The 18296-nt window shown below is 33.2% G+C and overlaps 1 protein-coding gene across 1 annotated transcript in view; it reads right to left on the reverse strand.

Moving 5' to 3' along the window:
- Nucleotides 1-13278, reverse strand: part of LOC129801990 (teneurin-m) — a 72888-nt gene extending 59610 nt beyond the window's left edge. Inside the window, exon 1 of the mRNA XM_055847518.1 lies at nt 12827-13278. Coding sequence (XP_055703493.1) covers nt 12827-12986 — 160 coding nt within the window. The 5' untranslated portion in view covers nt 12987-13278. The remainder of the gene's footprint in view (nt 1-12826) is intronic.
- Nucleotides 13279-18296: the final 5018 nt, after the last annotated feature.

Here is an 18296-nt window from a genome sequence, read left to right on the forward strand (position 1 = left end):
TCCGAGAAAAAGTTTCGACACTCCTGTCCAAAGCAGTAGAAGAGTGGTCGATGAATGGGACGATGTGAGAGATTGTGATCTTAGTTCAGGCGAAGAGGGGGTGCTGTCGATGGCGAAGAGAAATATCTCGGATGTCGAAGTAAATAATAATAGATCTTAGCTTCTCCTTTACATTTTTCTGTTACAATAACTTTTACAATGCATACAACATTGTTATATCTTTTGTTCCAGGCGTTCTCTTGAGATATATTTTGGTGTGACGGAGATGGAAGAATAAAACTTTGGTGGAAGACGAGGAATTGAAAGAAATGAAAACCTCAAATAGTTTCAGAATGAGTGGATGAAAAAAATAGAGAAAAGAAAAACACTCGAAATTTATAATGATTTTTTCGAACATTATAAACTCCTTCATTGGCTCTTCTTTTATTCCATCTTTCCTCCGCATTCAATTATTCATTTGGCTGCCCCAACTCCTCGTCGTGCTTTCATGTAAATAAACACAAATAGAGAAAAATCCATAGAGGAGATTATGAGTAATAGATTTGTGAATAGAATGAAAAATGTTATGATGTCTTAAAGACGGGCCGAATGTGAGAGAAGTGGCGTGTATTTGGAGAAAGGGCCTTCATTATCAGATGACTTGTCAAGGGGGTGTGATCAATTATGACCGTCGCTCTAAGAAATTCAAGAACTCAAAAAAAAAAAGAGTAGAGAATGAAATGAGAACCATGCCCAGACCACCAAACACTATTTGAAGTGCGTGGAAAATTGAGGAGGAAATCCCTATTGCGGGATCCACTAAAAGAGAAAATCCACCCGAAATCTCACTGTGATTGTGAGGCTTCAAATTTCAGAGTCAATTAATGGAGGCTTTTTTTCGGGATTAACTTGAGACAAGAGCGGCCTCGAGATGGGTTTTTGCGGTTTGAGGAGAAACAGAGACATGGAATGAATCCCTAGAGTGAATTTCCTGCCATCAAAATTCATGCTACTGCAGCTACAAGTAACAAATGACGGAAGCATTTTACAGTATTTTTTGTTGCATACGAAATATTGTTAAAAATTTTTATTACTTTTAACAAATAACGGTGAAATAAATTTTCGTAGTTATTTCCAAATTTTTTGATATTCGATATTTTTAGGTTATTCGAAAAACAAGTTTTCAAATCTTTTAGTTTAATAGGTTTAAGATAAACTAAAATTTTCTTTAAATCGATAAAGTAAATTTCAATTGAAAAAGGGTCACAAAATGAAAATTTTACATATTAAGGCAAAAAGTTTCCGAAATTTCATTGCATTTTGCAACGTTTTCTTTAGATTTCTTAACCGTCTTTTTCAACGTGTTTTTAAACGTTTCATAAAGCTTGTTTTTAGCTTAGCAATATGAAGATGCTTCATAGGCTTTTTAAGGTCGTCGTTCAATGTTTGAAAATTTGAACGATGTGCTTGCAATAGAGGCAGTTTCAAAAATATAGACTTTTTACTTTTCACAAAGCTTTCGACTGATACGTCAACTCTTCTTCAGTGGCAATAATAAGAATTTTCTATGTTTAATAGCTTTTCGAGGATTGTTCGAAATTACAAATTAAGAGTTTCATTTTTTTAATACAATGGGTACAATGGGATTAATTCGGAATCATTCCTAATTCGGAATTTCGAAATTTCCTCACTATTAGCTGAGATTCCTTACAATTCCAGTTTCCGTGGTCCGAGGTGAAATGCTACCTCGTCACATCAGGCTCAAAATTTGCATGTACATTTTCGATAAGCAAAAGGAATAGAAACTGTAAAGAAGCCAGTCCTCTGGAGTATAAGGCTTGTATTTTTTCGTGGTCTTTTATTTGCCCACCTGAAACAGTGAGGTTGAGGATATGTTAAAATTCCAAATTAGAAATGATTCTCAATTATCCAAAATTACAATTATGTAGACTTATAAAGCTTATACTTGGAGAGATAAGTTATTCCTTTTAATTTAAGTTTTTAATTTTGAATACACTAGCATAGAATAGCCTATATATTTGCAAGATTTAATTGCTTCTGCTTAACTCTTTAAGGACGAATGGGACGCCGGTGTCTCAAAAATAAAAACTAATTTTTTGGACAATTTAGAGGACAAAATAACTTTTTATAGTCAAGATTTTTTTTGTTTTTGCGACAGCGGTGTTCCATTCGTCCTTAAAGCGTTAAACTGTCTTGAGTGAAGTTTTCGGATTGGAGTTCTGTGCACTCAAGTGGCGAATACATGAACTTTTTTTTTTAAAAGACTTTGGATCGATTTTCGACAATTATTTTTGAATGACATATATTAACTTCGAATATAGTGTTTCTTATGAATACAGACAATAATTACTTTTAAATGCAAGGGCTGTACATTAGTAAATTTTCCTGAAATTTCAACTTCTCCTATAAACATATCCTAGCACTAATTCGTCCATCCCTTTAATTTGTGGCAATTTCCTTCCACTCACATCAAATGCCGAGCAAAAAGTACTCCTCGACGAATAAACTTCCTGGAAATTTTTCTCGCATCAGCCATGGTATTTTTGTCGATGGCACCCAGAAGCAATTTCCATCCTTGCCGAAGAATTTATCCGGGGAAAAAAAAAGTGGAAGGCAACGGCCCAAAGTCACTTTCTACCATCAGAGGAGGGTGGAATATTGAGTTGAATTTGTGGTGTGCTGGCAAAGAAAAAAGGTCAATCGACCATTGAGGCAAAAGATGGAAAAAGCGTTACCATCCACCGCACATTTGTCTCACTCTTCCATCATCATCAGCCTTTTTGCTCTTGTGGTGACTTTTTGTAAGCCTCGAGCCCTGGATTGACATGTTAGTTAATGAATGCATGTATTCCATCATTTTTCTGTGACACCCGGGTGTCCAGCTGGCTGGGTTCGATGTATCTCATGGGGTTTAAGAGGATCTGGGTGCTAGGACACGATTCCATGTCTCTCGAGAACTCATGAATCTCGCACGGAGATCACCCATAATTGCTCTATGAGTGTTAAGTGATTCACAAGAATTCCACTCGAAGCCCGATTGTTGGGCGTCCAATTGATGGATTACCATTTTTCACCTCACCCTCCCACCGTGGTCGCATTCTGTCACGAGGGCACGCGTAATTTTTGGCTTATAGTTAAGAATGTGGATCAGAGTTGAAGGGTTTTTAGATGGTAGATAAATTGCAGCGGAATCAGATTCCAACGAAAATTAACAAAACAAGAATATAGGTTATTTACTACATTTGGGTTTAAGATTTATAACTCGTCTGATTTAGATTGATCACCAGTATATAAATTTTGGTAGCAAGGTTTGATACGGATTGTGCAATTAAACTCTCAATAAATCGACGTATTTTTTAAAGAATCGTCTTTAAACTTTGCAGATCTAGTTCTAAATATTTGCAGAATTCTTTTGTACGTTCTAAAGTTAGGACTTGATTTAATCAAAATTTAAATTTCTTAATTGAACAAAATGTCGTTGGTATTCGAAAAAATAAAACCCAATTTTGATTAAAAAAAATTCGAACAAATGTATAAAAATATATGAAAGATCAAATTATGAATTTGCCAAAATGGAGTTCCTCGTTATTAGGAACGTATGTAACCGTGGTATCACACTAGAGAATTTCACATTAAAATGTTAATGTAATTCACATTAATTGTTGCTGATATGTGTCCTAATGTGCAACAATTCACGTTCCATCGTGATATTGAGCAATTCTAGCAATGTGCCCTGACTAAATCAGCGATTTCGAGAGGTTCAGGAAGTTTTAATGAGCAACTTTTCACTTTAACTTCAATGTGAAATTCTCTAGTGTGATAACTCCCTAATAATGGGATAAGAATATTGTAAGTCTCTTTCTTTTGATTTTTCACATAAAAATTTAAAGAAGGACAGACACTCGAGATACTTTGACATTCGATTATGAATTACTTCTGCCATCATGCGGACAAAACGAGAAGTAAAAATGTCTTTATTTTGTTTTCGAATCAGACTATTTCATTATTCAGTTGAAATCATAACGGATCAATAGAAGATAAAATTTTATTCATCTCTATTCTTTAAATTTCAAGCTTCCTGAAAGCTAAATTTCAGTCTTTACTATTCGTTATCATCCATCATCTCAATTCTCGTTATCTTAAATCTGCCATCTATAAAATTCACACCATTGGGTTTCTCAATGGCGTCTCAATGATTGAGATATTTCGCCGTGAGATGATCATCCTTGATAGAGTCTCAGAACCGTGAGATTGACTTTTAATCCCAGTATGACGCCTTCCTATTAGATTCTCGTATCGGCCCAGAACTTTCTAATGACTCAATTCCTTCGAAACTCGCACGATTATTGAAGTAATTAACTCACTTAATGAATTACATGGGCTTGTGGTCAAATTTTTGATTTTTTTCCGTGGACGGGGTATTAATGAGTCTAACGTTCGTGGGAATAATTTGAATACTGGAAGTGGAAAGGGTCAATGGGTTCACGCGAAATTCACGCGCCGAACTATGGGGAGCTGACTTAAAAAAAAGAGAAAAAAAATGAGCCTCGAGTGTACTTGTTTTAGGAATTAAGTCTGAACGGGCAATTAAACCATGTTTCTGGGATGTAGAGATGGGTGGAGAAGAACATCAATGGGAGAATAGCTATGATGCATTAACGATTTTACTCAAATATAGAGCTTAGACGACAAATTCTTTGGGGGCCATTATCCTAATTTTTTCCGTTTTTTCTCTCAATCGCACCATGTTTCATGTCAACACACCAAAAGCATTATGATTTACTTTTATAGTTGGAGCTCAAAGTACTAATTCGAGAATGGATGAGACCGTGGTCGTTGACGCGGAAATGGCTGGGCAAAAATTATAAAAAGTTATTGTTCTGAGAAATAGAAGCAATTAACTCGGCAAATGACATTTTTTCCAACATCATCGTCTGCTGGTAGATTCAGGAAAATGACATTGTTAATTAAATCTCGTTCTTTTTCACGACAATGTCGCACGAGAGTGTGAGAGATTTTCGTCTTTTGACGAGGAGGGTAAATATCCTGACCTCTGAGAAAGAGTCACATCTTTTTGTGCTAAAAAAGAAAAGAAGAAGCACTCAAGATCTACATGTCACTTGAGATAGAATTAATTTGAGAAGGTTAATTCGACTTCTTTCCGCCTCATTTTCTCGAAAATGAACAATGTGACTCCCTACACGATGGCTAATTGGACACATTTCCACCCCAAAGAACCCATCTAGCATGGGAAATTTCCCTTGAAATTGCACCAAAAACTTCTTAGAAATTCGAGAATAAAATCAAAAGACAGTTTTTGATATCATTGAGATACACTACACAGCAACAAAATTTCTTGTCGTGGTAAAAAAGGGGATTTACGACTTCTCTTAACATTCTATCAAGCTGTGAGTCACAGAGGGTCCTCTCTCTGGGTTCCATGTACCTTCATGAGGGCACACAACCCTTCGACACAAATCTCTTTCTGCCGTGACAACATTTTGAAAAAGGACAGAGCGAATGATTTAACGATTTTTTGTCTCTCAGACAACCCCCTGAAAATCCTTTTAAATTCACATAAATCTTCAGGAGGCGACACGTCAGCGTCCTATAATTATGAGGCCCTCTCATTCGTAATTTACCGACCATTTACCATCAATGATAGGTTCCAAATTTGTATCATTTATCAACGTTTTTAGAAATTTACATGGGGTCTCAGACTATTAAGTTTTTATTCGACATTTGTGAATTGAAATAATAAAAAAAAACATAATTTTCCTATAAAAGGTACAATTTGTTCTTTAATATTGCTACAAAATATAATTTTAGAATTCAAGTCAAGATTGTCAAAGGTAAAAGTACACTAAAAAAAAACATAAAGTGGATCTCAAGATATTATTCTGAATAATGATTTAAAATAAACCATGTAAATCTAGAAGTTTATAAGACGTAAAATTAAAAATTGTCCTGATAAATATTCTATACTTAGAAACATATTATCACTATATTTTATAATATTTGAAATTCGACTTTCAAATATTTAACAAATCAAGGGGTTGGGAAAATCAAAACTAACAAAGCACAATTTATAAAAAAGCACATTAATAAGATATGTATCGTTATGCAGAAAATTCTATGAACACGTATGAACGATCCATTTTATAGCACTTCTTACAGTATATATTGTTGTTGAACGTGATTTTCAAGCACTGATTGTCTTGTCCGATTAATAGAGAAATTCGGATATACGAAATATAAATATTTAGAATATAAGTTACATATTTCAAATATTCGAAAATATGGCAAAACGTTAAATGACTTTTCACAGGGATTTAGCAAATATACTATACGAATTAGAAAAAAAATACTGATCAATTTATAGCATTTTTAAAACAAAATTTATTTAAATTAAATAGCCTCATTCGTTCCGTTTTTTATTTCCCATAATCTATTATGAATGATTTAGCCCTATATTTACAAATTGCAAAATTAGTGATAAGAGTAAACATTTTATAGCAATTTTATAGAATAAAAGTTGCTCTGAAAGTATATAGGTATTGAATATTAGTTTTACAGTAATTTTAAAAAATCCAGTGTAACTATTTAAATAAGCATCAGGCAAAATGCGATGTTTTAAATTATTCCTCATAAGTGTACTATAAATATCCTATAAAATTTATCCTTTTTAGATGGGGTCGAATAAGGAGCACCTGATAGACAGAGAACACTTATTGGCAATTTCATCAAAATATTGATATTTATTTAATGAATCTGATAAAATGCAAGTAATATGACATTTTCCCATTAATCTACATTTTACTGCAAGGGTAGGTGTTAAAATTTCGTTTCCCAAATAATACAAAATGGTGTCCCTATAGGTTAGCATACGATTTCTTAAACTTCCAATAGGCATTCTTTTGACCCTACACTGAGAAAAGAAAGAGGGTGCGATTAACTTTGTTCCTGAGAACTTTAACACTTTTTAGGTGTAAAAATATATCAACATTTTTTATTGTTAATTTTACACCTTTTTAGGGGTAAAAATAACATGAAAAAGAGTAATTTAAACCCCTAATACACCTAAAAATGGTAATATTTACACCGATTTTGGATAAATACTGGAGGGTAAAATTAACATTTCCGGAATGTTGTTTTAACTTTTTCGGATTTCTTTCAGTGTTGTATGCTAATCATTAGCGTTCTGGTGAAACTGAAATTATTAAACTTAATTTGCTAAGTAATTTTTCTAATAGATGTATTTTTGCCCAGTAGATATTCCATTCAAACTGCTCAAACTATAAAAATTCTCTCACAGTGTCACGAGATGAGTGATCCAGCATCATTTCCCAGATGCATCACTGTCGGATTCAATTGCACAATTCTAGAGGCTACTGCTTGGACCACTCTGGATTTCGTTTGACATTAATTTTTATTGACAGGCGAGAGTGCAGACAATTCTGTGCATTTCGTGAACCACCGGAATTATTCATTAGCCCCTTGTGCAATTTACTGAAGCATTGGAGCATGGTGCGAAGGTCTTTTGCCTTCTTCACGCCCAAAACAATAACAATTCACGGATGATGGCTCTAATGAGGCTGAATTCTGTGTTAGTGGGATTAATATGGACGACTCTGTGCGCTCTTTTTCCCAAGACATGAAATTTTCCATCTGTAATAACAATGTTGATGGTCTTTTCCATTTAGGATTTCTACCATCACTGAGAGAGTGGAAGTGATAGGGAAAATATTGGGATTTTCTTGAGTGTTTCCGCCTCGACAAAAAAGGTCGTCATCTCACATAAGAATTGTCGGAAGAGATTTTTTTTTGCCATAAAACTTGAAAATTTCTGAATCGCCATAAAATACAGAAAACCAGACACTTTAGAATTTCTTAAAATAATAATTCTTGTAAAATTCTCTCCTTTGCAAAGCGTCTTGCAAAAAATCAATTTGCGAGATTTATTGCATAAAACACCGAAAATTTTCTGCAAGTCGAGGAATTTCCTATGCAGACGAGTAATTGCCAGGATAATTGAGGCAATTTCCTGGATTTTAGACACAATTTTCTTCAATCTAAGGGGCTGTTGAAGACTTCCTTGGCCTCCAGGTAAAATGTTAAGGAAATTTGAGAAGACTTTTTTGGGGGGAGTAATCGAGTAAAAGCCAGGTGAATCATATTGCATTCTCAAGAGGGGTTATCCTGTCTGCATTTTTTTAAAGTGTTACAGAAAAGGGCACAAAAAGGGTTACATTGCCATCTCACATCTGTTTTTGATACCTTTTTTTTTCATTGAACAAAAAACTATCTTTGATGTTCATTTGTGAACACGTTTTATGAGTTTTCTGTGATTGTGAATTTTTGCCGATTTTTTCTCGTTGACTGAAAGACAAGCCATCATCCATCAATAGATATGTTCGATCTTTTTTAGCTATTTCCTCTCTTTTTGTGCAAAAATGCCTATTCACTAATTGATACATGTAATATTTTGCTGGGAAATTCAATACTTTTGATCTCATTTCTCAAGCGCCAAATTGCTGATATTTGGATTAAAAAATTCACTTCTTGAAGACGTTCACTGGAAGACAGATAGACTTTCTCATTTTAATTAATTGTGGAAAGTTTTATGACAAATTTTCTGTGTTTCGGGAAACAGCTAAAATTCGTGGCTAATTTGTCAGATGCTACTTTTGAATTGTTTGCACATTACAACTGGAGAGGCTAATAACTTACAGAAAATATTGCGGGAAATGCTTCTTTTTTTTGTAAACAGATGACAAAATCCCTGAGAGCGTTGAAATTGAGAAAGAAATGGCAAAGTGTCCTAGCTTTGCGGAATGCTCGAACTCACGAGAAAGAGCTTTCCGTGAATTAGTTTTTCGTATGATTTTTGTTTGTAGCTTACTGGTCTACTAGAGATCAAAGGAGAATGGTCAAAACTATATGGGCGCTGGTCCCGGAATCGCCACAAACGAGAGTAGGCGCATTTTGTAGGTACTAATATAAGATTGAAAAATTGCCGAGACCCAAGACGATAAACGCTGGGAGTCCTTGTAAAAATGCCTTTATCCTTTCGAAAAATCGCTGTTTTGACAACGAATTACGCAAGAACGGCTAAAGTGATCTTGATGAAATTCGGTATAGGGTCACTGTATGACTTAAAGTTTTTATCCATGCATATCACCCCCTCCTCCCACCCTCCATTCTGATAGCCGCCATACAAAATGGGGGCGTTTTACCTTATAACTCCTTTCTAAGAGGAGGTAGAAAGCTGAAATTCGACAAGGGAACAAAGCTTAGGGAATACTTTTAAACCATATATAATATCTCCCTACTCTGTCCCCCTTTCTGGTAGCCCTCATACAAAATGAGAGCATTTTACCTTGTAACTCCTTTCTGAGAAAAGATAGAAAGTTGAAATACAGCATGGGAACAAGTCTTAAAGAAGACTCTTTAACCATAATGACGAAACTCTTCGTCCATCACCCCTTCTGGTAGCCCCCATACAAAATTAGACTATTTTACCTTATAACTCCTTTCTAAGAGGAGGCAGAAAGCTGTAATTCGACTAGATGTCTATAAATGCATATAAAATCTAGAAAATTATTGTTAACGTTATTAGTTATTCATTTCTTTTCATTCTTTTACAAACTAACTACCTCTTCTCAGAAAGGAGGTCAAAATGCTCTCATTTTGTATAGGATTACTAGAAGGGATGGTGTAGGAGCGGGTTAACATGTATGGTTGAAAAGTCTTCCCTTGGTCATCATGGTCCCTTGGTCGTCATGGTTGAAAAGTATTGTTCCCTTGTTGAATATCAGCTTTCTACATCGTCTTAGAAAGGAGTTATAAGGTAAAGTGCCCCCATTTTGTATGAGGGCTACCAGAACGGAGGGTGGAGGGAGGGGGTGGTATGCATAAACAAAAAGTTTAAAACATGCAGTGACCCTATACCGAATTTCATCAAGATCAGTTAAGCAGTTCTTGTATAATTCGTAGTCAAAACAACGATTTTTCGGAAGAATAATGGTCTTTTTTACAAGGACTCCCAGCGTTTATCGTCCTGGGTCCCGGCATTTTTCTCAACCTTATATTAATATCTTCAAAATGCGTCTACTTTAATCTTTGTATGAAGATGAACCAGCGCCCATATACTTTTGGTCATTCTTCATCATTGTAAAAAATAGTTTTTATGCTCTAGAACTGTTCCTCCATGGTTTAGAACATTGATCCTAGAACAAAAGTTGTTACCTATACTAATGTCTATCCAATGACATAGGTCCCATTCGTGGCGATTCCGGGACCGGATTTGACCATTCTCCTTTACTCATAAATTACAACAGCATATGAAAATGAAGAATATCGGTACTTAACCGATTCATTACACTGAGAAAAAAACGGGGATGCGATTAACTTTCATTCCTCATTACTTTAATACATTTTAGGTGTAAAAATATATCAACATTTTTTAATGTTAATTTTACACCTTTTTAAGGGTAAAATTAACATGAAAAAGGATAATTTTAACCCCTAATACACCTGAAAAGCATAATATTTACACCGATTTCGGATAAATACTGCAGGGTAAAATTAACATTTGCGGAATGTTATTTTAACTTTTTTGGATTTCTCTCACTTTTAGTGTACCAATGAAGACTGATGCAGTCGGGTTCGAAATTTCAATACCTTTCCAAAAAATCCAAATTTATCCAAATCGGTTGAAAAATAGATCCTCACAGTAGAAAATACTTTTTCCTTCAAAAATTAAACATGGCGTTTTTTTTAGGTTATAGGTATGTTTGGACGAACATTTTGCCTGGACTACCTCTAGAACACATTCGAAAATAATTGAAAAAACTTGGGCAAAATTTTGAGAAAAAAGAAAAAAAATGGTTTGGAGAAGCGGAGGGGGGTGAACGTCTGGAGATATTGTTTTTATATTGGGGGTCATCGAAGACCGAAAGTCGATATGTTTTACCGTTCAAGCTCCAGCATGGTCACAAGTTAACAAAAATACGATTATATAACTGCTCTCTCTTTAAGTTCGAGCAGTAAAAAAATAATTCACATTACTCATTACGTGTACGATAATATTCTAGAGGTTGTTATTCTAGTAAAGTTATAGATTTTAAACGATTTTTTCGTGTTTAAAAAATACTTGCTACAGCACTGTTATAATTCTTATTGTTGAGATATTCGTCATACAATAAGATTTTTTTGTAATTGATTTTAATAAAATTCATCTATTAAAATCAACTAAAAGATAGTAGAAATTATCAAGCAAAATAAGACTTTTTTTAGATAAAACAAACCGGACCTTTTTGAATTTAATATCGCTCTTGGTATAATTCAATATTTCGGAAATAAAAATTAACCATTACGACAAAAAAGTTAATTTAAGATCGTAATTTCGAAAAGTAAATTAATTATTCAAGGAACAGAATACAACAGTATTTCAGTATAACAGATTTACTCATTTCACAATTCCAAAATGATAAATGTAACATTAAGTTTCGAAATGTAACTTTATAACATTTTTGCAGTATGCTGTCAGTTAACCCTCTAACGGGTAAGACCGCCTCCAGGCGTTCTTCACAAAAATCACATTTACAGTGACAATAAAGGTTTTATTTATTTAAAAGTGCTATAGTGTCCTCGGTAATAGTCTTATGAACATCTTTTGAAAGTTTGAAGTTTGAACTCATTTTGACTCTTCGTTTTGTTGCTATTCCCAGTTTTGTGTGACAGGTCAGAGAAAAAGCAACAAAAAATATTTGTGCAAAAAAACTCATTTCCAATTTCCATAAAAATACCGATTTAAAGTTATCTGACTAAAATAAGTTTATTTTTTTACTAAGAGATATGTCATTCTATTTTGTATATTTTATTTAAAAATTTGAAAAAAATAAAAATGTGAATTTTAGAAGAAAAAAGAGTTTAAATTTTTTTTATATTTTCTCACCTAGCGCCTAAACTAAAAAAGATAATGAAGAATGGATGGTTTTTTCGACTTTATTGGATCATAATTATCCTAGAAAACATTGTTTTAGAACTTTTTTTTCGCATATTAAAGAAAACACCGTTAGAGGGTAAAGAGTTTGTTTTCAGTTTAGTACAGTAGAAATGTCTCGGATAAAGGGGAACTGGTGTGTTGCACGAGATAATTGGCGATGTTTCCGGTTTAATTCATGATTTTAATTAAACTTAAATAAATCAGCAAAATACAAACTGTATGATATTAAATTCTTATATCTATAAATATTAAAATAATATATCCAAAAATTTATTATCATTTATTAATAAATTCAAAATGTATAATTTATCATTTTAAATTTATCGATTTTAGGATAACAATTCTACTAGTTGTTAAATAGAATATTCTATAGGAATTGGTAATTTTTACCATCGTATTTTTCTTGGTATTACTAACATTAGCAATAGAAAGATTTAGTCGAGAAATTTATGGCAGTTTTGTCATTGCCTTAAAGACTGAATGGAGTGAAACTTTTGTAAGTAGCAGAACCGTATGGAGTGCCTTTAATAGATTTGTTTGGAAATAAGTAATTTATCTCTGCTATTTATGAGACATTTTCGATTTTTTAAATGTTTTTATTTTGAATTAAAATCGAATAGAAGCGCTGAAAAATCATTTTTGCAGTCACGTAGTAAATAACAATGCCATTCCCATTAATTGAGTACCCTCTCGCCAAGCAATCTCTTTTGCGAATTAAAGCGGAATTGTTCCGTGGAAGCGGAAGATTAGAAAAAAATCCACTATATCGTGGGTGTTTCTGGGAAGGAAAGTAATAAGCTTGCATAAAAAATTCACCTCTTGATACGCCAGCACTCCTCTTGACGCCACAGAGAACGCCATTGTCTCTGTACTCCATTGTTGTGTCGAAATCCAATCGACTCATAATTCCACCCGCCCAATCGACAATCACTTCCTGGCCACACGGTCGAGCATACTGCTCGAAATCTACTCTCATTCACAGATCTATTCAGCCCAATAAATTATCTCAGAGGAATTCCTGGCTGAACTGACTGGAAAAAAATTCCTCTCAAAACTTCCTCATACAAGGCACTTGATTTCACGTTCTTATCACTGTTTTTATTTTTTATTTTTGCAACGCTCTCTATAATCACTTTGGCACAAGCAAATTTTGATTTGACACAGTTTTCTAGAACACTTCTTGGGGCTAAGACTTATCAGAATTCACTCCCCATTCTAGTGTCAGGCGATTAGTTTTCCAGCACCAACTTCCTGTTTCTATTTTTGCACTGAAAAATTGATAAGTTGGGTTTTTGTGTGGAGACCAACAAACAACAAAAACATTGCCCAACAGACCAAAAGTCTCCCGAGGAAATCTCTGTGTAAACACTCAGAGAAAATTTGAAAGAAAAGTGTTCTTAAAATGCTCTGCTACTTTAAGAATGGATAAGAGTGGACCAATGATTATAATTCTGGTACGAAATACAGTAGACTCTCTCTCAATTGGGCATTTGGGGCACAATGTCATACGGTTTATCGATAGATTTGGGCGTCAAAGCCTTTGTAAATTCTACAAAAAGCACTCAATTATAAAGAACCAGGATAAAATAGGAAGAACTACAGCGAATTTGAGCAAATTAGAAAAAGAGCCGATTAAGTCTTAAATGACAAGATTGAGAAAGTGATTGATTTTCGAACTTTTTCCGTTTTAAATTTGAATTTTATGGCACACAATTGTGGGAGTATAACATAACCAAAGCTTTAAAAGCATTGGAAAAGTATATTCAATGAAAAAAAAATGTTCGTTAAACTTTCATTATTTAAAAACTGAATTTAGAGTATGCGGAATCTATGCGGTATTGAAGAGTTGTTTGCAGGATTTAATGCTATAAAAATTGAGAATTTTTGTTAGATTTTGAATTAAAACTTAAATTTTATTACAAGAGATCTTCAAGGTTTTGATTATATTTCTTTATATGATTTGTATAAGTCGTTCCTATAAAAGGCCTTGGATTTAAAAGGCTATAAATATTACTTAGTGTTTAAAATTTATAGTTCAAATTTTATAGCAAAGAGCTTATGGTTTTATTTAGGTTTTACTCCTATTTATGAGTTGCAAATCTAAAAAATCTTTGGACTTTAATGTTTGGAAATTTCCTGAGCTTTGTTTAAAGTTCAAAAATCGAAATAATTTTAAAAATTCGATTTTTTGATGAAATTTCGGAATTTGCTTTAAGAAAAGGTATTTTTGCTACAATGTGTCACCATTTATTGAAATTTAAAACTAATATTTATTGAGTTTCACTTATTTTAAATTTTAATTTTAAAGAAAGATTGAGAAGACTTGTCTTTTTATCAATCTTTAAATAGAATTGAAGGACAAGGATTTTGATATATTTCTCAAAGCTACTAAAAGTGCTTAATTATTAAAGTCACACATTATTCTTCTACCAGCCATTATTAAGCTTGAAACGGACATTTCTCTAATCCTTAAAGAATAACCCCGAAAATTAAACTACCCTCAGTTCCAGATTTTCTTTCAGTGTATTTGGAGATAACTTCCCATAATTTCTAGCAATCTCTCAGTGGCATTTGGTGGTTCCTGGATGCAGAGAGTGTGGGCAAAAAGGTTCCCTAAGAAAGACCATGTGTTTGAAAAGACTTCTTCTGATTTATGCAGTTGACTGTGTGGGTGAAGGAGGAAATCCGACATCCGGAGTTTGTGGTTTGCAGTGGCTCTTTTCTCCCAGCTTTTCCTTATCATCCAGAACCACATTCAGCCGCGCATAAAAATTCCATTAGACAAAACACCCATTGATGCCACTAAATTGATTCTTGAGCATTAAAACTGCCATTGACTTTTTTTTCCAGCAGAATATTTCATTTCACCTTCTTGAAGAAATTTAATCATCATGAGATGGGTTGTTTGTCATTCTGTGAGATGCACTTCTGAGAGATTCTACTGAAATTTATGGGCCATTTTTCAGCAATTTACTGTCAATATCCGATTTACAGAGCTTTTTGAGTGCCTTTTAAATATGAAACGATTGCAAATGATGGAAAACGACGACTAAGAAATTTTGGTGTTTAAGGTGTAGCGCAAAGTGCGAATTTTCCAAACTGAAGCTTTTTTTTTCGACTATTGAAATATTCAATTTTTCTAAGAAGTATGTCCGAAATATAAAGACAAAAATGTTTTATTTTCAAGGATTGGCTTTGCGAATTAACCAAACAAACGACAACGATAAGCTTTTGTGGTCGAAATTGAAGTTTTCTGATTTAAATTTGATTTTTTCTGTTTTCGAAACAGAGTTTTAGAATGAATTATAGTTCACTACGGCGTTATCACTCTTGCACATTAAAATTTTAATGTGATTCACATTAATTGTCGCTTGTGAGCGTCCAAATATGTTATTTGTGTGTTTGAGTCACTTAATATTTGTGCTTTTTCTATTTATTGATAAAGAAGTGGACTTGGTCTGCAAAAATAAGTTTAAATTTACCTAAAGCATAAATATTTTTCACATTAAAAAATTAAAGAGAAAATCACATTAATTTCTCGCATTAATGCTATAAATCAATTTATATCAAATTTTGCGGTCCAAGTCTACCTTTTAATCAACAAATAGATCAAATTTTAAATATAAAATGATTCAAACACACAAATTACACATTTGGACTCTCACCAGCGACAATTAATGTGAATCATATTAAAATTTTAATGTGCAAGTGTGATAACACAGTTACACAGTGCAAGTGAACTAATAATGCCAGTTGCACTATTTTTTGATCAAAAACAAAGAGTTTAGTTTAATGCAAAGTCTTGCAATTAAAATATTAAATTTGAAACCAAGATTTTTTAAATAGGGTAAAATTAGGTAATTTGGAACCATTTATAATTTGGGACATTCGAGATTTTCTCACTGTTTCATATAAGCAAAGTGAAAACGAAAAAAAGAAAAAGACGATTAAGAAGAAGAGAAACAGCTTTTCATCCTTTTGAATCTCTAAAACAGTGAGAAAATCTCAAATGTCCCAAATTGTAAATGGTTCCAAATTACCCCATTTTACTCAAACTTTAATATATTTTTGCAGCAAATTCTTAAAACAATTGACTGTTAAAAAATTTTGAAAAATTACATTGACATCAATTTAGTTCTTCGTAATGTGATAAATATTATTAATATATTTCAAAATCATTAATGTTTCAGAAATATTAATGTAAACTTCTGCTAATTTATTAAAACTTTTTTAATTCAGGTTGCAGTTACATTCAAAAAGAAAGTTTGGTGACATTCTTGACGTTCGGTTATGATTATCGAATAAAACAAATATTACTAAATTTATCATTGTTTTTCTTAGTTTACAATTTGATTTTTCATTATTGAAGGCTTTTAATAGATTTTTCAATAATTAATGAGTGTGTAAATATAAATAAGATTATGTAGCTGGAAAAAATATCATTTAAATGGTTTCACCGTAGAAGATCTCCATAATTCGAATGACATTTCGGTCCCAAATTTGAGAATATCTACTTTTTATATTATTGATAGTCAATATAACAATTCCAATTTAAAATAACAACAGCAATTAAAGAAGTGTGTCCAGTTTTTAAAAAGTTTTCGAAGCCGAATTTTCGACAATTTTTTTTCTCATAAATTGCAATTTATATGTAATTAATTAAACATGGGAATGAATTATTTCCTCCTATTAATCTTGAGTTAATTTCGAAAGTTATCTAATTTTCGACAATATTTTAAATTTCTTCCTTGACCTCCTCGATAATTAATTTTTAAACAATTTTACTAATAGGGTAAGTATGCCAAATTTCGGCATAGTTGCATGCAAGCGTCAAAGTCTCAAGTTTGAAATGTAATATTTTAAATAAAAATTGATTTTTTTATTCTTTCTTTTGTAAAAGTGTTTCTTGGAACCTTGTAAAGAGTTTACTGTCTTTATTTACTCTAAAATCATTCTTAATACATTTTAAAATGAATAAAAATTTGGTGCCCTATTTCGGCCACCTTCATTCTCATAGTTCCTTGCCCTTCGGGAATTCTTCCAATATCTTTTTCACGTCATCTCGTTTGTCGAAGCTACATTTTTTGTTATTCTTTTGCATTGTATAATCTCTAGAGTACGTAAAATCTAAAGGTTCATGGAAATTCAAGGAACAAAAAAGGTGGCCGAAATTGCAAGCTGGCCGGAATTTGGCACACTTACCCTATATTTCCAAAAATTTGATATGTAACAATTCATTGGAAAATTGAAATTGAAATTCAATTAAATAATATAAAATTTAGCAATCACAACATAAATCATGGAACTTGATCTTTTGGGATTTCGTGTTCGAAAAGTCCTGATGTGCATTTTAAGAAAACATTTTTCAAATTAATTCCCTGACAAATTCCTTGACCAATTGTACTAATTTGTGGTCAAAACAGTTTCTACACTTATATTCTCCGCTTTGAAATACAACGAGTGCTTTTAATTCCATCATCACAATGTGCGACGCATAAACAGACAAAATTCCTCAACAACCACTAATTGCCCTGGATGTCAAAATTAAAGAACTTCAATTGCCAATAGGAACAGTGTTGGGCTGTGCATAATTTGTTGCTAAGAGGCGATTTAATTGAAATTTATGAACATGTTTGTATGCCTTTTGGGATTAATTTTTGTTTTTAAATTATGCTGGAGACTGGGACTAGTGGAGATAAACATTATCTCGTGAAAGACTAACAATAATGGCATTGATTGTCATTTAAATTGGTGGTTGGTTAGAGGGGTATCGTTTAAGCATCTGTCTTAACGCATTTCAATAGGTGCTGCTGAGGAATTGGAGGAATTCAGGTGGATTTTTGCACCTCTTCTGGCGGGGGGATGGCTTTCTTGTTCTTTGAGACAATGTTCTTTCGGTGATGGCTTTCGGAAGAATAATGGAAGAAAATAAAGGTAGAGTAAAAAGAGAATAAAACAGCCTAAGATGGGTTCTCTCTTGCGTTTTGAATAACACATCTTTCTTGTTCTTGGTGGAAGAGGCACCTCTTATTTGGTCTTTAGCTCGTGCAACAATCGAGAGACTTTCTTGGGCTGGTTGATGGTGGCTTGTTGGGGACTCAAAAGGGGAGGAAATTGGGTGGATGATCTCTTACGAGACTTAACACACACATTGAGGCACAATATCCTTTTTTGGCGCATTCCACTTTAGCCGACAAACCATTTGTGACATGTTGAATGCACTTTATTCCATTCTTGGTCACACACTCCTCATTCGGCACAGAGTCACGAAAATTTATCCACAGTC

Source organism: Phlebotomus papatasi, chromosome 2, assembly GCF_024763615.1.
Source record: "Phlebotomus papatasi isolate M1 chromosome 2, Ppap_2.1, whole genome shotgun sequence".
NCBI classification, from domain to species: domain Eukaryota; kingdom Metazoa; phylum Arthropoda; class Insecta; order Diptera; family Psychodidae; genus Phlebotomus; species Phlebotomus papatasi.